At 38.7% G+C, this 23,338-nt stretch overlaps 1 protein-coding gene across 13 annotated transcripts in view; it reads left to right on the forward strand.

Moving 5' to 3' along the window:
• PRDM5 (PR/SET domain 5) overlaps positions 1-23,338 on the forward strand; it is a 450,522-nt gene that overhangs the window by 111,764 nt on the left and 315,420 nt on the right. For all 13 annotated transcript variants that reach the window (XR_007517600.1, XR_007517603.1, XR_007517604.1 and 10 more), the window contains exon 3: positions 5,941-6,063. Coding sequence is in view for 8 of the 13 variants with exons in the window: in XM_049885411.1 (XP_049741368.1) it covers positions 5,941-6,063 (123 nt within the window). In the remaining 5 variants the exon portion in view is untranslated. The remainder of the gene's footprint in view (positions 1-5,940; positions 6,064-23,338) is intronic.

Consider the following 23,338-nt stretch of genomic DNA (forward strand, 5'->3'; position numbering starts at 1 on the left):
CTCAACGGCCTTTCATGAATTTTATGCCAGAATCATATTTTGACATCTTTCCATTGTGTTATGACAGTAATAGTTTGCTAGTGCTACTGTAACAAATAGTGCCTCAAATGGGTGGTTTTAAAAATCAGGAATTTATTTTCTCAGAGTTCTGGACACTGGAAGTCTGGATTCAGGGCAGCAGCTCAAAGGGAATGTTCGTTCCTAGGAGAAGCTGGCATGGCAAAAAATACGGTGTGTGTCTTCCCAGCTGTGTCATTGAAAATTGAGTGTCTTTAAGGTATCCATTAGCCACTGTGGGTTCAGTTTGTTCATTTCACTCAAACGTTATGATCGTATAATATCTAGTAGTGTATTAGGCACTGTCATGCACCTTATCCCATTTGATGCTTGCACAAAAATTGCAAAGTAAACAAAAGGCTACTGAGCAGCCAGAATAGATGTCACACTGTTTATGCACAAAAACCTGCATAGTCTTTACCATAAACTCCTAAAAGAAAGGATATATATATGTGAGGCCTACAGGGCAGGGACTGTCCCTCCTGTTTAGAGGTCAGTAGACTGTGCACAGTGACAGAGAATGACTCACCCAAAGTAATACAGCCTGAGCCCTGGGTAACTCTGAGTTTTTGATTCCTAGTCCAGCATTTTTACCTCCACAATGCTTTTCTGAGACTTCTTCTACCTTGAAATATTTAGGGCCCTAAATATTTGTAACGGAGTCCCTGCATGGCACAAACAGTTAAGCACTTGATTACTAGCTGAAAGGTTGGGTGTTTAAACCCACCCAGAGGCACCTTGGAAGAAAGGCCTGGCGATCTGCTTCTGAAAGGTCACAGCCTTGAAAACCCTATGGAGCAACTCTACTCTGTACATACGGGGTTGCCATGTGTCCGAATCATCTCAGCGGCAACCAGCACCATCAACAAAAAACAAGTAACAAAAGTAGACTTTGCTTCTCTCATCATTCCTTTTAAGCTAAGTATTAGCTTTGTCCATATTATGTTCTGGATGCTATTCAGTAAAGTCACAGATCTGTAAAAGCCTGTCTGCTTTCCTACGTGAAGGCAGGGGGGTCCATGGGTCAGGAGTATCTGACAGTGTCCCAGGTGAGAAAGGGAGGGTATGAGATAGAAGCAGATAAGCTTCAGTGATGCGTGTGTGTATGTGTGTGTGTGTGTGTGTGTGTTTGTGTGCTCATGCGTGTGTGTTTATAAGCACCAAAGCAAGCAAAAATTCTAGACAGAATTCTTTGAAAAATCAACGGGGAAAAAAAATCTGAAACTATTCTCTGCTTAGAAATCATAAATCACTGCAGTTTCTTCGTGATGATCTTTACTGATTTCTGAAAGTGTCTGTCTCTGGTTTAAATCTGACAATGCTGTGCTGCCAGAATTGATTACTACAACGCATTTGATGTTTTGAGCTCCTAAAGATATCTGGAAGTCGGGTTAATTAAACACTGAAAGCATGGCATATGGCATTACTTCATTTAAGAACAGTTGCACAAAAAGAATGTTTGTATTTTAAATATAAAACTATGATGATTTTATATTCTAAAGACATCCATACTCTAAATCTTATTGCTTAAAATTATCTTGTTTTGAAAACTTTCTTGAAAGACAGAAAGGGAAATATATTTTCTTTAGTAAATAAATCATACAACACAACACACCGTGATTTCTCATCAAGGACATTATTGCCATCCATTTGGAACTGACTATATTTCACTGCCATTAAATTTTACCATATGTTAAATAAAATTATATCTATCAGTTACATTTTACTACTGCTGGAGACAGGGCTGGCTGATTAGCTTTGCTCTGGGAACCCTGATGATAGGTATGTAGTGAGTTAGAAGTTTCTCAGGAGTTTGAAATGATTGAAGGGAATTATAAAGCAACATTGTAGACCCTTCTCCTGTGAAAATGAACCATCCAAATAATAAATCAATTTCTTTTCTGTCTGTAGTTGTCATAAGTTAGCTCCCCCGAAATGTAAATTTAGGACCAAAAGATTTGTATTGCATACTTATTTCCGATTTTCTCTTTCACTTACATGTTAGGGTTTTCTGTAAGTGAGCTGAATCTCTTTGTGGTTTCCTCTGTGCTTTTCTGGGTGGAAAGACAAAATAAAGTGTGACTTTACATTCTGTACTGCTAATGGTTAGTCTGGAAAAATGTATAGATCCATGGTAGTAATGACTAACACATTCTTTCTCTCAAGACACTTGAAAAGTGCTGTAGGTGTCCTTTAACAGAGGTTACAACCTGTTAAGTTCCTAAACAGAGAAAATTTTCATTTAATATAAAGTGGAAAATTCATAGAGATATGACTGACTGTATTGAAATGTGAAAGTTTTCATTTTCACATGGGGGTTTCTTTCCTATTTTAGCTAACTCTTTTTGGGAAACTGATGTGGGAAGTCTGTTCAAATCAAACAGATCTTGGGATTGAGATGATTTTTACTAGGAGATGAGAATGTTGACTTCATTACAGACCCCAGGAATGCAGATGACAATCCTAAGTAGAACAGCAACCAATATACCTCACTTCCATGAAAATTCAAATAAAAGATGAAATTTGGAAGACTAGTTTTGGCAGAAATGAAAAAAAAAAAAAATACCCTTTAGCTGCGATGGTTGATGAGATGCTGGCACATGGATGGCACTAAGAGGGATTTTGAATTTTCTGTATGCATGAGATTTTTCAGATGTTTAGTTTATTACCTCAGCGTTTAGTATCAAATTAAAACAGATAACTGGAGACTTTAATAGTAGCCATCTGTCTGGAGTTGTTTTGGTTTGATTTTGCTGGCAAGAAGAAGGATGGATTAGATTATTTTTGAGTGTCTTTTTTAGTTAGATGCTGTCCCAGCCAGGATAATGCTGTGGTTAGGGTGGGGAGATGAAAGTCCTGCAAGCAGGTGATCTAACAGCTTTAAGAGAGCACTGAAGACTGGGTGGTGGGATGAAGGAAACGATCAGCTGCGTGAAAGCTGGAGAAAACAGGTAGCCAGCAAAAGACTGCGTCGGAACGTAAAAGCCGCTTGGGTTGAAATAACAAAGGTGGTCGGAATAAAAAAAGATGTTTGGCAGTGGCTTTGTTAATGAACAAAAAATAGGAACTGTGTAGGCAGCATACATTGTTGCTTGTAATAGGGTTGTAATGAGAATAAAAGGAATAATAAATCAGTATGTAAATTTGGATGTACTGAAAGGGACACATTTCAGAAGAATTTCATGTAAAATTAAATCATGCATTTCTCTCAAGCCTGAATATTGTGTGAAAAGATAATGGACTCGGAAGGAAAACGAGTTACTAATGCTGAGTAATTGAACTTAGTTGGAGCCAGAGGGCCTGGGAAAAAGCTGAAATATATAAAGAACAAACAATGCCCCTGGTTAAAACCCAAATGTGCTTTATTATAATAACTCACAGAGAAATCTTTGTATGTTTGTATGTTTCATATCTTTGAAGAAGGAATTCCAAATGACAAACACATCTGATGTATATTGTGCTTCATACTGAGTAACAAATGTATGACTAAAAAGGGCCGTAAACTCATCTCTGTAAGTAGTGCTACCCTCTCTGAGACTGAGATCTGCCGTGGGCAAACCCATCAATGCCCAACCACAGAAAATTACTTGGATTGTTGTGGATTTCAACAATAATTGAAGATTTAAAATTTTAATTGCTCTGAGAACATTTTTTCTCTCAAGTGTTTAGTGGATGATCTGTTTAATTTAGCTGTTTGTCTATAGAAATTGGAGTGTTGTCACTATAGCTTATAAAGGAACCTGGAAAGGAAGGGGTTTATACACAAATACTATAAATTATTTACTTAAAGAAATGTGTGGGGTGTCTTCCTGCAGGGAGAGGTTTAGACAGTACACTCTATCTTCATAGCAGCATTGTTGGGCATTTTTGGCATTACCGAGTGTGCAGTAAGGTTCTGAGTCGTGGGTAAGCAGGAAAGCAGGACAATGTTCAAGCACCTCCCAAAGCAGATCTTCTCAGTGTGTTTGTGTAGTGACAAATGTTACAAATTTCCATGGATTTACACCTAAGCATATGAAATACAAATATGAGGTATTTATTGTCCAAAGTTCCTCTTTTAGCAACTACAACGTTCTTGCTTTCCATTGAGGGTCTGGTATTTCATTAGGGAGACTTAAAATGATCCTTGAGAGTCCTTGGGCATTTAAGAAAATAGGAATTGTTTGAGAAATGTGTCAGATATGTCAGTGTATAAGATAATAGGAGGAAGGTGTCCTCCCCCCTCCCCCCCGCAGTCTTTGCATTGCATGTAGCAGATTTTCTTATAACAGTTTTGGGGAAACTTGACCTCTGTAGGTGGATATTTGGTCTGTATGATTGTGCATAATCTGGTCTCTGCCAACCTGTTTGAGCTCAGTGTCTGTCATTTTCTCATTGCTCCTTCTGTTCCAGCCACCATGGCCTTCTTGCTCTTCATTGAATATGTCTAATTAGTTTCTACTGTTCTTCTTGCCTTTTATTTGCTGTTCTCTCTGCCTCCCAGCCTTCCACTGGCTCATTCCATCCTTTTATTTAAAACTTCTTAGGTCATCTCATCTAACACAGCCCTTTTTCATCACTCTTTTTCATCCTACTCTGCTTTAGTTCTTTTCATAGTTCTTATCTTCATCTGAAGTTATATTCTATGTTTACTTGTTTCTTTTAAGTGCAGTGAGGTCAGAGGCTTTATCTGTCTTGTTCACTGAAAGATACCTAGAGCTTTAAGAAGTGCCTCTCACATGGTAGGCATTCAATAAATATTTGTTGAGTGAGTGAGTGATTGTCTAAATGTGTCTTGGAAATATATATATTGGGCTGGTTGTGCTTTATTTTATAAAATAAGATTTTGGAAATCTGGATTTTGTTTTTCCCCACCTAAAAACTGCAAAGGTAAAATGATAGTGGCTTACTGGTTAAGTGCTACAGCTGCTAACCAAGAGGTCGGCAGTTCGAATCCACCATGTGCTCCTTGGAAACTCAATGGGGCAGTTCTACTCTGTCCTATAGGCTCACTATGAGTCGGAATCAACTCGACGGCAGTGGGTTTTTTGGTGGGCTCTTGGAGATTTGGGTGCTAAATGCTCGTTTCTTCTCCCCACTTCTTCTGAATTCTTACTGAATATAAACAAAAAATAATAGTTGAATGGGAATTGGTGTATATTCTTTATTAAACTGGACAAGTGTCCAGTAACCTATGGTGCAGGAATTTTGAAGAGTGAGAGTCCAAGCAACTTAGATTGAAGTCTGATGGGGCTACCTGCTCCTTTGGGAATTAACCTCTTCTCCCCAGTCAAATGTAGGGTAGATCTGATCAGAAGGGCTTACAGCACGAAGACAGGAAATGGAGCCCATAGTCTTTCTCAGCAATCAATTTGCACGTCAAGAAAAGACAAAATAAAACCTGTTTCATTCATCCTCTAGTGTGAAATTATGGTCCAATGATGTCAGATTTCCACTGGTTAAATTAGTTAAATTCAGTAAGAGTTAAATTCAGTAACAGAAATTTCTCCAACATCCCATTTCCCCCCTCAAATGGGAGGTGAGCATCACCACCCTTCTTGTTGAAAAAAGAAGGTGGTTTGAAATTATGATTATCCTCTGAATAATTGTGATTGGAACACATATGTATAGGAAGAGAAATAATTTTGACCAGAAAAGAGCTATTAGCACAGGATCAGGATGTTTCTGAGTGCTGATTGCAATTGTGTCATCTAGACATCTGCCAAAGGAAACAGTAGGCTCTATTTGTGTTTAAGGGAAGAGTACATGTTACTCCAACATCTAGTTAATACCTGTCAACAAAAAGGTATGTACTTATGAAAAAAATATCATGTCTTATCCTTGATATGTTTAATATGACTAATACTGAATCGAGTGTGAACCCAGAAGTCTTCTGTGTTTCAGGTTCGGGGGAGTAAGGGAGAAGTTCTGTACATTTTGGATGCCACCAACCCACGACACTCCAACTGGCTTCGCTTCGTTCATGAGGCACCATCTCAGGAGCAGAAGAACTTGGCTGCGATTCAGGTGAGCTTATTTGCTTCTTATTTGTACTATGCATTTTGAGTGGAATGAATTAATTTATAACTGTCCTCCCTATTTTAAATTTATTTCCCAATGACCTACTTCAAATAATGGTAACTAACTCATAAAAGTAGAAAAATCTTACAGAGGCAACATATGCAGGAAGGGGCAAGCCTAGCTATAAACTGACACCAGAACACTCCCTTTATGAGAACTCTTGAGGGAATAAATTATACAGTCTGCTATTGTGCTTGGCAGATCTTGTTTTCAAGTACTCTTAATTCATTCAGCAAATGTTTATTGATGTACGTTTGGCTCATGGTCTATGCTCTGTGTGGTTGGTTGGGAAAGGTTTCATGGAGAAAGTTTGCTTGAGTATATTCCCCATGACTAGATTTTAAGCTTCTTGACAGTGGAAACCTTGTTTTATTGAATTTTTTATCCCTGTATCTTAGTATGGAGTCCCCTGAATGGTGCAAACAATTAAGTGTTTGGCTACTAACCGAAAGGTCTGGAGGTTCAAGTCTACTCAGACATACCTCAGAAGAAAGGCCTGGCAATCTATTTCTGAGAGACCACAGCCATTGAAAACCCTATGGAGCTCAGTTCTACTCTGAATCAGAACACAAGGGGTCACCATGAATCTGAACCCTAGTGATTGTAGTGCGGCACATAACATTTGGCTCTGATGCAACTGTAAGGTGAACTTATACCCTCAGTGGGAACTAAGGCAAGAAGATAAAAAAGAGGGAGTTTATAGTGTGGTCTGTAATTAAAATTAATTGATTAGATGACCAAGAGAATAAAGAAACATTATGTTCTCGCGGAGCTGTGGTGGCACAGTGGTTAAGAGCTTGGCTGCTAACTACAAGCTGGCAGTTCAAATCCACCGGCTGATCCTTGGAAACCCTATGGGGCAGTTCTACTCTGTCCTATAGGGTTGCTATGAGTCAGATCGACTCGAGGGCAAGGGGTTTTGGATTTATGCTCTGGCAGAGAATTGACTGAGCACACATGAAAGCCTGGCCTCTCAGATCCTAAACCACAGAAGAGGAAGCAAAACTATGATTGGCAGAAGCAAGCAGGGAAGGAAAAAAATAAGGCAACATTGAGTTTCTACCATGAACACTGTTCTAGAAACTTAAATATACATATCATTTATTCATAAGTATGAGAGTTTAATAATTTGCTGCTAATAATTTATGCTAACTCAGGAGGTCTGGTGAATGTAATGTTTTAGCGCTCAGCTGCTAACTGAAAGGTCTGTGGTTTGAACCCACCTGCTGCTCCCAGGGGGAAAGATGTGGTAGTCGGCTTCTGTAAAGATTTAGTCTTGGAAATCCTATGGGGCAGTCCTACCCTGTCCTATTCGGATGCTATGAGTTGGAATCTACTTCATGGCAGTGAGTTTTTTTTTTTAATGCTGATTTCACTCAATTCTGAGTATAAAATCAACAGTGGCAACAGGGAAAATAAATGAAATTGTTTTAAAGACCAGAAAACACAGTCATCTAGAATATTTCATTTCCTGCTGTTGTCAACTAACCAGGTTTCTTTCAAATAAAAATGAGTATTAGAAAGTCAATGTGATTACCGTCTTTTTTTGTATAGTTAAATGAGAGATGACTCTTATCAAAGGGCTATGTTGGGATGAAAAATAGAACTTTGGACAGCCAGAAAGATTCAAGCCACTTTTCAGCATATTCATGACATGCATTAATCCAACCACAGACTTAAAATGGCCTTCTTCTTTTTTTTTTTACCTGTAGACATTAGTTTTATTTATTTATTTATTTTATTTATCATTTTCTGAGGTAAACTCATGGGATCTTCAGGTATGTCATGATTTATAAACTCAATTTAAGTATTTCTTTGTAAATGTTACCAATATGAAAATTGCCTATAGAACCATGAAGTTTACTTAAGGCAAACCAGTTTTTCTCCTTAGGATTAAATAATGGTTTTCCGTTTTCTCCAAATTCTTTTAGTTTAAGTAATTTCTTCTTGTTTACTGTTATTCTTGTGGAATTAATAGCTGTCCTCATTGGCCCAAACTTTCAAGGTGTTAGGCTTTGCCTTTTGCCTCAGACTTTTGCTTATAATGATCCTTTGAAAGGAAAACTATATATATCAATAAGTGTTTATCTTGATCTTTTACCATCCACTTTTGCTATCCTGTGTCCTATTTATTCATCATTTTGTAGGCTCCTATGCTTCTTTCTCTTTTTTAGTACCCATATTTTCTAGGACTTACGGTTTTCATGTGGAGTCAGTGCATTCAATGCAGTACTTTTCTTCCTTTATGGCCACTGTGATTCTTTCCTTGAGAGAGAATGGCTATCTATAAATGATGACATTTGCCACTTCGCTTCTCCAATAAATTATTATTTAGCTCAATAATGGGGAATACATTGGGGTAGGACTGGAATAGGACTCATGTAAATTAATTAGAGACTGTGAAAAATTCACATTTAAATTTAATTAGAATCTAAGTTTGTTTAGAGAATAAGAGTCTTTTGGTGCAAAAGTAATGACAGTGCCTTTAATTTCTTTTAACACTTGTTTTGCCCTTTCCTGTCCCAGGTGGGTGTGAAGGTCAAGTGCACTATTACCATGTTTCTTGTCATAAAACACAATGGAGATTGTTGTTAGCTCCCCTGAGGTAGTATCTTTCTTACTTGAACAGTAGCTGGAACAGTAGATTGCTCAGGGATCAAGATCACACCAGAGCTAGGGACAGAGAGTATAATAGTCGGGGCACATGGTTGAAAGCAATGTCAGGCTTCTGATTGGCTGGGATGGTCTCTTGAGGATTGCATTCCAGGCTAATACCAGAAACACTGAATTGGTAAGAGAAGATCATAATGTTTCCTGCATAGCATTATGAATCACTTGGATTCAAAATTGCATCTGAAATTTGGGGTATTCAGGAAATTTTTTATTTGAGCCCTGTGTCCCAGGAGTGGAGTAAATGAGAAACATTTGGGGCTATGTGGCTTGCTTGGTGGAAAACGTCAATACTGTGTCCAATTTTTTTGGACAAGGGATTAAGAATTTGAGGCCTGTTTTGGCAGAGGCTTGGAAACTCCTTCTTGGAGACTCTTATATTTCAAGCTTTGCAATTTATTTGATTTTGGAAAATTGGCTTTGGAAATGATGATTTAAATATCTGCATTATTGAAAAAGGATCTAGTAAGCAAACAGCTTTCCTGCACGCATCAATTTCAGAGTGATCAGTTGAACTGTATGTTCAAACTTCTGAAAATTATTTCTAACTACAACTAAAAATTCTAAATGAGAAAGATATGGCTCAAAATGAACTGGAAGAATTAATAAACTCCTAATAAATGTGAATTTTATTACACTAAAGGACAAGTAGGAATATATATGTAGTACTTAAAAAAAATTTGGCTTGCTCAGTGTTTTGCAGGCTTTGAAAAATTCTGGTCTTTTGATAGAAAACTATGTTAATACAGAATCAGTGCCATTTAGAGTTGAAACTACATTCTTTGAAAGTTTCAGAGATATAGTGTTACATCTTCTGTCCTTAAGGACATATTTACACACACGTCTTCCCAGGGAATTTTTCAATATATTACCAACAGAAATGAAAAGGTGACTTGGTGTGTTGAGAAAGAGGAAAACATGAAAAATATTTGGGTTTATGATCTACCTCATAAGGGGCACCAGGATGTGGGGACAATCTAGACAAATGGAGTGGGCAGTGAGCATTGTGCTGAGTTTGTGATATCAACACAGGTCTACTCCACTTCTGATGTCAGTTTGGATTCCCCATTACTAGAAGTCTTTTATTACGTATTATTTGATCTACCTACCAGCTCTGCCTTGTGTGAGGTGGGCAGTCTTTGGCAGTTCACCGCAGGGTCTTCTCTGGTGATACATGGCATTTTAATATGGCACAGCTGGTAGATCAAATGTGCTCTCCAAAGGGAACAGGAACTTAGATGTTTTTAAAGCATGAGTAGGACTTTCTCCAGTGTCATCAAGCTGCTGAGATCCACAGGCTTGTCAAATAGTGTTGATGCAGAATTCAAACTGAATCAAATAGAACCAAGCAAGCAACCAACCAACCAACAAAAAGAAATATCAAAAGCATTCATTACTTATAAACCAAAAAAAAAAAAAACAAACCCACCGCCATCAAGTCGATTCCAACTCATAGTGACCCTATAAAACAGAGTAGAACTGCCCCATAGGGTTTCCAAGGAGTGCCTGGTGGATTTGAACTGCCAACCTTTTGGTTAGCAGCCATAGCTCTTAACCACTATGCCAGCAGGGTTTCCTTCGTTATTTATACAAGAAAATTATAAATATTTTCTTTTAGTTCTGTTTCTGTCTCTTAGGCAAATGGCAGTGTATTTTCTAGCATTTTATTTGTTATGCAATAATATAGTGTAACTAAATGACTTTTTTTTTTCCAATAATATCATTAAAATATCAGTTAAATAACTTGCAGATCTCTCTTTTAATGGGTTATTTTCCATTGAGGTACATATTTGTCTTTCATTAAGGTAAAAGTTTAAATTGAAATAAAATTGCAAGCAATTGGTCATGTGAAGTTTTAAATACCAGCCCTATTGTGGCCATATGTTCCTGAGGGGAATAGGAAAATTTTATTACCTATTAATTTATGGGCAGAGTAAATGGGCATGCATAGACGTATCCTAAAATAAAAGACAAATTATATGTAGCGATGACCGTGAAGTACATGTTTATGATGATGATGATGGCTGCTAATACCTAGCTTACTCTAGTAAGCAGTTATATGTATTAACTCATTTAATTCTTACCATGATCCTGTCAGGAGGTACTGTAATTATCTCTTTTTATCAGATGAGGATTCTGATACACAGCCAGTGAGCGGTGGGATAGAATTTGAATCCAGAGGATTGATCTTTAGCGTCCACTCTCTTACCTCCTGTGCTTTGTTACCTTTGGCCTGACATAATTTATAAAGTGATCAAGTAAGATTTTAAGTAAAACCTCTCATGTTTATGAATCACTTTTATTAGAGTATGATTTTTGAGGTAGTTTTCAGAATGACTTTCGTCTAGCCTCCGGAGCCCTAGTGATGCAGTGGTTAAGAGCTCGGCAGTTCAAATCCACTAGCTACTCCCTGGAAACTCTATGGGGGCAGTTCTGCTCTGTCCTGTAGGGTTGCTATGAGTCGAATTGACTCAATGGCAGCAGGTTTGGTGTTTTTTTTTTTTGGTTTTCATCTAGCCAGTTTTATGGGTGTATATTTATAATTGTATAATTATCTGTTGCTGTGTAATAGATCTCCCCAACATTTAACAGCTCAGGACAAAAAACCACTTATTATCTCACACAGTTTCTGAGGGTTAGTTATCTAGGAGCAACTTATCTGGTGGTTCTGGGATTCTGGCTCAGGAACTTTCCTGAGGTTGCAGTCAAGCTGTTGGCCGGGGCTGCAGTTTCTGAAGACTTGACTGGGCTGGAGGTTATACTTCTAAGGTCACTCACATTGCTGTTGGCAGGTGGTTTCAGTTTTTTACCATGTGGACCTCCCTGAGGGCTGTTCACAGCAGGACAGCTTGCTTCATCCAGAGAGAGTGGTCTGAGAAAGAGAGGGAAATAGAGTGAGCTGCACTCTTTTATAACCTAATCTTGGAAACTATATGCCATCACTTCTGTTGAATGGTGTTGGTCACACAAAGTAACTGTGGGACGGTGCAAGAGGGGACTACAGAGAGTTGAGGTAGGGATCCTTGACTGGCCACCACAATGATCAGTGAGGAAAATTTGCTTTACGGGAGGATGTGGTAAGGCTGGAGTGGAAAAAGCAAGGATTTGATACTGAATCAGAAGGAAATCAGAGCCCAGGCTAGATCTAATAATATTAAGAGAGACAGTTTAAAGCTGTAGAAAAGAGAATGAGTTTTATTGTCTGAAGTACTTGAGGTAGGTTCTCTGCCCTGACCCCCAATGGCTGAGCAGGTTATTGAACTCATTCTTTCAACCTGTAGCTATCGAGCTTCTGCTGCGTGGTAGGCACTGTGCTGAAAGCTGGAGATATTATATTTAAAAAGATGACCACATTCCTGCCTTTCCAGCAGTAAAAACAATCTTTAAAACATGACACTTCAGCATAAATTGATGTAATAGTACCTACTATTATAGATTGAATTTATTTTTTTTTTAATTATGAGTTGGAGTCCTGACTTCCATACCTGTGGATATAATCCCTTGTGGGAATTGAGTTTTCTTTGTATGTTAATGAGGCCATATCCTAAACCGAGAGACTTCTGAGTAATAAAAAGAACAGCATAGACAGAGAAGCAAGTAAGCATGATTGGGGGAAAGATAGACACCATGTGGACATCTCCAAGGAACGTTGAGAAGAATGCTAGGGAAGCAGAAACAAGGAGTTCCCCAGAGCTGACAGAGAGAGCCTTTCCCTACAGCCTGTGCCCTGAATTTGGACTTCTAGCCCCCTAAACTGTGAGAAAATAAATTTCTGTTAATTAAAACCACTCACTTGTGGTATTTCTGTTATAACAGCACTAAGAGACTAAGACACCTACCTCTTAGATTATTTCAAAGATCAAATTAAATAACATATGTAAAACATTTGGCCCCTGGATGTACCAATATACTTGTGTAGTATTTTCATTATCATTATCCCGCCAGGTTTGTAGTTTTTGCCTCTATTTTACTTTTGGCTATATAGAAAAAAAAAAAAAATTTATAGAAAATAGAGTTAAATCTATTTTCTTTCTTACAAATTTCTCTCAAGTTACCTAATATAATTCTGTGCATGTAGACTTCTCAGTAAATATCTACCACTCAAGAACCAGTCTGCTGTGTGGAGAGATCAAATCCTAAAGGGCCTGGTCCTCACTGTGGCATCAATAGCCTGAACTCCCAGCTACTGGAGTACTCAGTAGTTAGATGCATAGGTAATCATTCTTCCTTTGAGGCCACTTGAGCACCATTTACTGGGATATTTTACCAGCTGTGGCTGTGTGGCTTTTATTCTCTTTTTGCATCTCTTTATAGATGGAAGAAATGCCCTGTGGGGAAGGTGTCTTATTATGCCATGTGCTGAGACCTTTATTAGATAGAGTGGTTTGGCAACCCTGGGGATAGGCTTAAGTTGGTTATGATTATTTGTTTGTGCTAAGCTACTTTTTAGCTTTTTAAAAGAAGCTAGATTTTGTGCTGGCAGATTGTATTTTTTAGAAGACATCTGCATTCTGCCTTCTGTCAAATATCCTTCAGAATAGGTAATAAAGGATACTAGTAGATAGTGTGCCCAGAAATCATCGCCATAAAAGGCCCTTATGCTTTCCATAATTTTGTAACCCAATAAAGCTTACCTTTGAGGCATAAACAAAAGGAGGCTACAAGCCTCAGGAATGCTAGTGCTGGTTTCCTAATTGATTTGGGGCCTTTGATGATAGGATTGGTCATAGTGAATATAGAAGATAGAAATTCTGAAAAATTATTATTTTTAGGGTCGGGGAGTGCCAAGTGTATGTTTTAAATCAGATCTGTCCTAGCCTGGGTTCTCTAGGAGAGCAAAATCAATGAAGTATATATAAATGTATATAGAGAGGTATTTACTTCAAGAAAATGGCTCATGCAGTTGTGGGGGCTGGCAAGTCCCAAATCTGTGAATCAGGTGACAGGCTGAAGACCTCTGCTGGCTTATGTGGTTGTGGGGGCTGATGAACCCAAAATCTGCAGGTAAGTGTCAGGCTGGAGACCCCTGCTGGCTCATGTGTTTGTGGAGGTTGACAAATCCAAAATTTGCAGGTCAGGTGGCAGGCCAGAGACTTCTGCAGGCTTACGTCCCAAGAACTGGAGGTCGGGCAGCAAGAAGAGTGCAAGGTCAAGAAAGAGAGCAGCATTGCCAGAATATCCATTTATATACTGGAGTCAGGCCACACCCCTAAGGAAACTTCCCCTTTCAGCTGATTGGCTGCTCACATCGAATCACAAAATGGAAGGTAATTACATAGCATCTGCAAAACCACTGAGAATCATAGCCTAGTCAAGTTGACATATGACATTAACCATCACAGTCTACCCCTTGCCAACTTGGCACCTATGCACATCTCCTTAAACCATACATAATCTCTAAATAAAGACAATTATAAAGTCATACTTGTGCTTAACGTACAACAAAATTTGATACCACCAAAAATACACTAACCCCTTTTACATTTTATAATAAGTATTGGGATAAAGGAAGGAAGAAAACAAGGACATTTGATACACACATGTACATACATCTACATACACACACACAATGAAATGAGGAAGAAATATACCTAACAGTTACAGCCCTCTCTTCTGTAACTGGTCATGTGGTCATAGCTGATATTAAGAACAACTTTCTTCCATCACCCATTCCATATTCCCTTTGCTCTGAGAAAACACCTCAGCTGGTCATGGTTCTTTGCCTGGTGGGGTGACCCAAACCTTCATTCCTGAAGGGTCTGTGCCATTAGTACTCTTCTTTACCTCCATCATGTTATATCAATCCCATTTCCCCTTGATAATCAGGATCATTCACATCAGGCAATATGGTAACTCCTTTCTTTGCCTGTTGATCCAGAGGCGTGATGACCCCAAAGTGGCTGGGTGGCATTCTTAACTTCCAGTTCAATGGAATCAGTGTTGTGTCTCCTAGTGGGAACATTCTTCCCTTTGGAAGTAAGATCTTGAGATTCACAGAACATTAGAGTTGTGGGGACAGAAGCAAAATATTTTGAGAGTGGGTTACTAGGGGTAATAGTGGGTGGCATCACTCCCATTTCCACCCCTTGGTTCTGGGCCCCTGAATCCTGGTTTTGGGAGAAACAGCACCATGTATCGGAAGCTAGTTTAGAGCATATACAGCCTTCTAGAGAATATTGCCCTAGCCCTACAAGGTACTGCCACCTAGCTGGTGCTGTAATTGTGTCTTTAAGAGGCCATTCCAACATTCTTTCAAGCCAGCTGCTTCAGGATGATAGGAACATGGTAAGACCAGTGGATTCTGTGAGCATGGGCCCATTGCCACACTTCATTTGCTGTGAAGTGAGTCCCTTCATCTGAGGCAATGATGTATGGGATACCATGATGGTGGGTCAAGCATTCTGTAAGTCCATGAATAATAGTTTTGGCAGAATCATTGCATGCAGGTAAGGCAAATCCATATCCACAATAAGTGTCTATCTCAATAAGAACAAAATGCTGCCCTTTTTAATGATGGAAGCGGTCCAATGTAATCAACCTGTCAACAGATTGCCACTGATCACCTGGAGGAGTGGTGCCATATTGGGGACTCAATGCTGGTCTCTGCTGCTGGTAGATTGGGCACTCAGCAGTGGCTGTAGCCAAGTCAGCCTTGGTGAATGAAAGTCCATGTTGCTGAGCCCATTCATAACCTGCATCCCTGCCACCATGGCTACTTTGTTCACGAGCCCATTGGGCAATGATGGGTGGCTAGGGAAAGAGGCTGACTGGTATCCGTGGAACATGTCATCCTATCCGTTTGATTGTTAAAGTCTTCCTCTGCTGAGGTTACTCTTTGGTGAACATTCACAGGAGACACATATCTTCACTTCTTTGTCCCCTTCGGAGAGGTCTATCCACATACATCTTCCCCATAACCTCCTTGTCACCAGTTTTTCAATCATGCACCTTCCAAGTCTCTTACTATCTAGCCATACCATTGGCCACAGCCCATGAATCGGTATACAGTTGCACACCTGGCTAATTCTCCTTCCAAGCAAAATGAACAACTAGGTACACTGCTTAAAGTTCTGCCCACTGGGAGGATTTTCCTTCTCCACTGTCCTTCAGGTAAGTCCCAGAAAGGGACTGCAGTACTGCTGCTGTTCACTTTCAGGTAGTGGCTATGTATCATGCAGAGCCATATGTAAACCATGCATGACTTTTCTTTTCCTCAGTCAACTGATCCTAAGGAACTCCCAGTGAGGCCATTGGTGCAGACTGGGAGAGGGAAGGTAATGTGACAGGAATAGAGACCATGGACAATTTGGGCCACTTCCTCATGTGACTTACTTGGATGTTCAAGTCCTGCATGAGCCCTATCTCTTATATACCGTTTCCATTTAAAGAGGGAGTACTGCTGTGCATGTTCACCTTTATGACCATGTGGGTCAGACAACACCCAGCTCGTGATGGGCAGCTCAGGCCATGTGGTAACTTGGTGGTCCATGGTTAAGGATCTTGTCTCTACTAAGGCCCAGCAACAAGCCAAAAGCTGTTTCTCAAAAGGAGAGTAGTCACCTGCAGAGGATGGTGGGGCTTTACTCCAAAATCCTAAGGGTTTGTTCTGTGATTTACCAATAGGTGCCTGCCAAAGACTCCAAACAGTATCCCTATCTGCCACTGAGACTTTAGGCACCATAGGATCACCTGGATCATATGGTCCAAGTGGCAGAGCTTCTTGTGCGGCAGCCTGAACCTGTTGCAGAGCCTTCCCTTGTTCTTGGCCCCTCTCAAAACTAGCAGCCTTTCGAGTCACTTGATAAATAGGCCGGATTAGCACACCCAAATGAGGGATATGTTGCCTCCAAAATTCGAAGAGGCCCACCAGGCATTGTGCCTCCTTTTTAGTGGCAGGAGAGGCAATGTGCAACAACTTAAACTTCACTTTAGAAGGAGGAGTATCTCAATGTGCCCCACACCACTGAGAATCATAACCAAGTTGCTGGGTAATATTAAGTATCACAAAACGTATTCCTAAAACCTCCAGAATAGAAATCCAAACTACGTATCTATGAGCTCAGTGAAATTAGTGAGTCCCCAAGAACAGAGTCTTTGTCAGGTTGTTTGTTTTCCCAGTGTCCATGTAGTTCAGTTGCATCTATTGGGGGCTCAGTAAATGCTTATTGAACTGGTGTCCTTTGTTAACTGTTTTCCCTCTTTCTTGATAGGGCACACCTAGTTGAATGTACCTTGTTGATTAGGGAAATGCTATGTCTGCTTCCATTATAGAAAGCAAATGCTTCAATGTGAACCCTGCCTTATAATTTACGTGTAACTGTTTGGTCTGACAGAGTGACACGTTTTACTCTGTGAGAGCTGAGTTTGTAATTCTATGTGTGTACACAATTTAATCTAGTATGTAAGTATTTCTGTTCCTTAGCCAGACTACTGTGCAGCCAACAGCACCTGATCATTAATATCAAAAGTCTTTTCACAAATATAGCCACAGACAAGCAGAGGCTTTAATTCAGATACAGTTATGCATTGCATAATGTCTGTTTGGGCAATGTCTGACTGCCTGTACATCCGTGGTCCCATGAGGTTATAATAAGAGTTCAGAAATTCCAATCAGAGAATGGGAGGTAGTGGACGTAACTGGATGTAGCGAATCCAGCAGCTTACCATGTGCAACACAGATATATCATGTGTCTTGTTTAAAAAGCGGTTGTGCTCCTAGGCATATAATGGTACAGTAGTGTATGTGAACAGTATCTTGGCTATTTAGCTAACATAGGTACACTACAGAGTCCCATATAGCTTTGCTAAGTACATGCAGTCCCTGGGTTATGAACACCTGTCTTAAATGTACAACCAGTAGTTACAAACCATCCCCTGCAAAGCCTATTATATTAAATGTTCAAGGTAAGTACAATGATTTGTAATAACAAATGGGTGCTACTTTGCAATGTGTATCAAAACATTACTATTATTGTTATCACTGTATTATGTTAAAGATATTTTAGTGTATCTGGAACTGTTCCTTTAATTTTTTTATGCATATTAAGGTACAATATATACTATATACTAAGACAAACATTTGATGAACTGACATGAGATATGAACTATACCTAACTTTTCTGACTTATGTGCAAAGTTGACTTAAACACTTAAGAACAGAATTCGTTCGTAATCGGGTGATTGACTATATATAATCTGGGTTCACGTAATGTCCAAATCACATAAGGTCCTATTTCACAGACTATATTGTGGACTTTAAACAATGCATGGCTGTACTTTAATTAACCACCAGACATGATGGTGGTCTGGACTAACTCAGAAAACTGTCATAGAGAATAATGAAATCGCAAAGGTTAAGGAGATACTGTCTTTGAAGTATCATACTTACCAAATGTAATAATGAAAGATTAGTATTTGAGAATTAATCAACACTGCAATAAATACATTGTACTGGGCTATATCATTACAAGGTTCAAGAAGAGATATGGTGGAAATTAAAAAGAAGAAAGTTTAGGATCTTGCTAGAAGAATACAATGAAAAGAGGAGGCATTTGTTACAGGTGCAGTGAAGAAAAAAAATGTTAAAGGTAAAATCTAGATACCCAGAGTTAAGCACGTGTACCACTTGTTGCTGGGTGAGTTTTTTTTTTGTGTTTGAACATAAAGAAGGAAATGACTTTGTTTTTATTTTTCAAAATTGGAGATACCGTTTATAGTGAGTTTTGTATTTTTTAAAATGGTTCGTATTAAAGTAATTCATAAACAAATTACAGGGTGATGTTAATAAAATGTGTATAACATAGAACATTAGAATTGGCTACATTTAGTTCTTCATCAATGGAAGCTGAGCTTTCTGGGGAAATTTCTGTTCAAAGAAACCTGTACTACATCTAATACACAAATAGATTCCTATAAAAGGTTTTGCCAATATAGAGCAATACAAAGTAAAATAGAACTTTCTGTTTTCCATTATTAAATTAATAAAATATTCAAAAGTATAACATTCCTTTCATAATTTATATCTCAATTATTGTAACTTGCACAGCAAAGTTACATTGTATTTAGTAAATATAAAATTCTGAGAATTTTGAGATGACTGCTGACTCACAAAGCATTAGGGTAATGTGTTTTAGATTCTAATCTAATCATCCTTATTTATTTCTTACTCATCCTTAGAACTGTCTCAAAAAAGACAGCTTGGAGGAAGGGGACAGGAAGCTTACATACTGAGTTGTAGGCTGTTGCCTGTGGCGCTTTATTGCATCAAGAAAACGTAGAGTCTGAATGGAAGAGGAGTTCTAAGATTTGAGCATGGGGGTTGCATTCTCTTGAAGCTTTATTTGTATTAATGTGAGTCTAGACCCTCATTAAATAATCATGATAGAGTTATGCCAAAATTATACATACTGTCTTTTTATTACATTTAATTAAATGAATAATCAGTTGACTAATGTGTCACATGATTTCTTTAGCTGGTATTGAAAGATCATTTTACTTAAATCACATGAGTGGGTAGAGATTAAAACAGGTCCATTTCCTGGTTTCTTTTCCTGTGGTTAATTAAGTCCTTTGAGATATGGTTATGTACACGTTACAGTGGTTTACACATCTGTTTGTTTTATTAGTTTTGCAGACAGGAGACAGAAGCAAAAAGGGGCATGGCTAACCATATTCTTATCTAACTCATAAGCCAAATTGGTCTTGAGAGCTTTCTGGAAGTCACTTTATTCTGCACCCGTTTCTAGACTTTGGAATGTACCTGGCTTTTGTGTAGCTTATTACTTTATCAAATTTAAAATGATTATTATCAAGCATTTATATAATTGTATTAAACTTCTGTAAGTATGTTCTGGGAGCCCTAGTGGTGCTGTGGTTAAAGCGCTCACTTGCTGACCATCGGCTCCATGAGGGAAAGATGTGGCAGTCAGCTTCCTTGAAGATTATAACCTTGGAAACTCTATGGGGCAATTCTACTCTGTCCTTTAGGGTCCCTATGAGTTGGAATTGACTCCATGGCAGTGGTTTTTTTTGTTTGATTTGTTTAAGTATGTATACTTTGTTTCAGTTCATGGTAGGACTAGAGTCATACTGTATATAAAGGTATAATAATCCCTTGAAATACTTTTCACTTAGCTTTTTAATAACACATATGATGTATAACGCTGTGGATATTACCTAAAACCCACAGGGAAACCCTATGATAATTTTTTTACTTCTAGAAAGTCGGTTGTCAAGTAAAAAAAAAAAAAAAAAAGCATAAACAGAAAAAACTTTGATTACCCATGCTTATGAAATGCAATTTCAAACTATGGCATTTTGGCCAATTATGAAAATTTATCAAATTATCACATTTTTGCATCAGAAGGAACCTCAGAGGTCAAATATACTCCTCTACTGTTAGTGGTAAAGAAACCAGGTACTAGATGGAATAAGTAATCTTTCTGAGGTCACACTACAAGTTATCTGAGGAGGCCAGAGCAGAATTAGAACTTCCTTATGTTTAAAAAAAAAAAAAAAAGCCTTTTTTTTTTTTAATGTTAACACAGTTTTTACTATGTGTAAAATCTACTGATTACAAAATAGTATATGCTAATTGTATTATTTCTTTGATTCTAGAAATAATGAATATGGTGTTCCTTAGGATTTTGTTTCTCACCAGCCTTTTAATAAGTGAGGTAATTGCAGTAATTAGTTCTTTTTAGATCTAGTATTGGACTGAAAAATAGGGATGATGATTTCTACAGGTTGGTGGAAGAGTGGTGAAGATGGTGCTGGAAGTTACTTCCAGAAAGTGCTTAATTTGATGGGCAGGTGGATAGGATGACCTCAAAACTTGGTTTTCCCTCTACCACAATTGTGTGGAACACATCCCTGTATATTAGGTTTAATAGTAATGGTAAAAAAACAAAAAAACATTGCCGTCAAGTCGATTCTGGCTCATAGCGATCCTACAGGACAGAATAGAACTGCCCCATCGGGTTTTCCAAGGAGCGAACAGTGGATTTGAACTGCTGACCTTTTGGTTAACAGCTGAACACTTACCTACTGAGCTGTGATGACAACAAGAATAGTTAAGAAGAATGTTTGCTATGTAATAGGTACTGGGCTAAACACTTTATGTATATTATTTTATTAAAAAAAAATTTTTTTTTTTAAATTTAGCTCTCATAATTTTCCCAAAAGTATATCTCTATTTTGCCCATGAAAAAACTGAACCCAAGTTTCTATAAATTGGAAGTCATAGAAGAGCTTTTATCCCCAGGTAGTCTGACATGTGATTTTGGTATCCAGCTTCTCCCAAATAGAGGGGTGATGAGCATAATAGGCAATTTTTATCTAGAAGACTCAGAAGAATACTTGTATATTTCAGAGCAGTGATGAATATATACATTAATACATGATTAATGAATGAATCATAGTGATACTTTCAACGTATCAAATGCCAAAACTAGTGAAATATTTGTAAGGCTTAGAGGAGACATCACATGTAGAAGTCATTTGTAATCTAGAGCACTTTAGATACAGTGGTTAAGAGGGTGTTACTATAAAAGAATATAGTAGTGTGTTTTAATGTTTGGAAATATGTTAAAAAATATTATAAGAAGATTCATTTCCCAATTGTTCTGATGTATACTAAAAAGGTAATATAAACAGTCTTATATGTGTATATTTTTAAATAATTTTTATTGTGCTTTAAGTGAAAGTTTACAAATCAAGTCCGTCTCTCACATACAAACTTATATACACCTTACTACATACTCCTATTTACTCTCCCTCTAATGAGACAGCCCGCTCCCTCCTTCCAGTCTCTCCTTTCGTGACCATTTTGCCAGTTTCTAACCACCTCCACCCTCCCATCTCCCCTCCAGACAGGAGATGCCAACACAGTCTCAAGTGTCCACATGGTGCAAGTAGCTCACTCCTCATCAGCATCTCTCTCCAACCCATTGTCCAGTCCAATCCATGTCTGACAAGTTGGCTTCGGGAATGGTCCCTGTCCTGGGCCAACAGAAGGTTTGGGGACCCTGACTGCCGGGGTCCTTCTAGTCTCAGTCAGACCATTAAGTCTGGTCTTTTTATGAGAATTTGGGGTCTGCATCCCACTGATCTCCTGCTCCCTCAGGGGTCCTCTGTTGTGTTCCCTGTAAGGGCGATCATTGGTTGTGGCCAGGCACCATCTAGTTCTTCTGGTCTCAGGATGATGTAAGTCTCTAGTTCATGTAGCCCTTTCTGTCTCTTGGGCTCATAGCTATCGTGTGACCTTGGTGTTCTTCATTCTCCTTTGGTCCCAGGTGGGTTGAGACTCATTGATGCATCTTAGGTGGCCGCTTGGTAGCCTTTAAGACCCCAGATGCCACACTTCAAAGTGGGATACAGAATGTTTTCTTAATAGATTTTATTTTGCCAATTGACTTAGAAGTCCCCTGAAGCCATAGTCCCCAAACCCCTGCCCCTGCTTTGCTGACCTTCGAAGTATTCGGTTTATTCAGGAAACTTATTTGCTTTTAGTTTAGTCCAGTTGTGTTGACCTCCCTGTATTGAGCATTAAACAATCTTATATATTACTCAACTTCCAGATATCAAACATTCACACCTTCTTACAAGTACACTAAGTATCTTCTCTTGCCTTCTTCCAGCATAGAGAAGCATTCATCCCCTCTTCTTTCTCAAGAACAAACCTTCTACCTGTGTTGCTCCTTCTTATGAATGCTTATATCGTAGATTATTCCTTCTTTCTATTTGATATTTACCCTCTCACTTGCAAGACGATTCTTCTCATTGATTTTAAATATACCAGCGTCTCTTTCATTTCAAAATCTTTCACCCCTGATTGCATATCCTGTTCAGCTAGGGAGCCTTTCTCTCTCCTTCCTTGAATTATCTTTATGCTATGTCTCTACTTTTTTCTTACCTCTCATATTCATCTCATATTCATCAACCCACACTAACCTGGCTTCTGCGTCCCTCTGGCCTTCTAGTGGTTCTCTCTCATGTTGCCAGTGCTCTCCATGTCACTAAACTGCTGGATGCCTTTTCGACCTCCTTTTACTTGACTTCTCAACAACTACCTCCATCTGAAAAACACTTTTCCTTTGGCTTTACTGAAACCACCTATCCTTCTGGCCACACCGTTTCATTCTTTTTTTGAGCTTCTACTCTTTTCCAAGGAAACCGTGGTGGCATAGTGGTTAAGTGCTATGGCTGTTAACCAACAGGTTGGCAGTTTGAATCCACCAGGTGCTCCTTGGAAACTCTATGGGGCAGTTCTACTCTGTCGTATAGGGTCATTATGAGTCGGAATTGACTTGGTGACAATGGGTTTTTTAGTTTAGTCTTTCCAAGCTATAAAATGTGTGAGCAATTTCTGTTTGCACTGCTCCTCCCAAACACATACAAGCGCGCACACACACATTCCCTTTGCCAGGTTCCTACTATTCATGTTCTTTGAAGCCAGCCAAAGTCATCTCTTTACTAGGAAATTGTTGCTGGACTTATACTGGATTAGTTCTCTCTATTCTGTATTTCAATAGCCCCATGCTCCTTTCTGTCC

This window comes from Elephas maximus, chromosome 5 (genome assembly GCF_024166365.1).
Source record: "Elephas maximus indicus isolate mEleMax1 chromosome 5, mEleMax1 primary haplotype, whole genome shotgun sequence".
Taxonomy (NCBI): Eukaryota; Metazoa; Chordata; class Mammalia; order Proboscidea; family Elephantidae; genus Elephas; species Elephas maximus.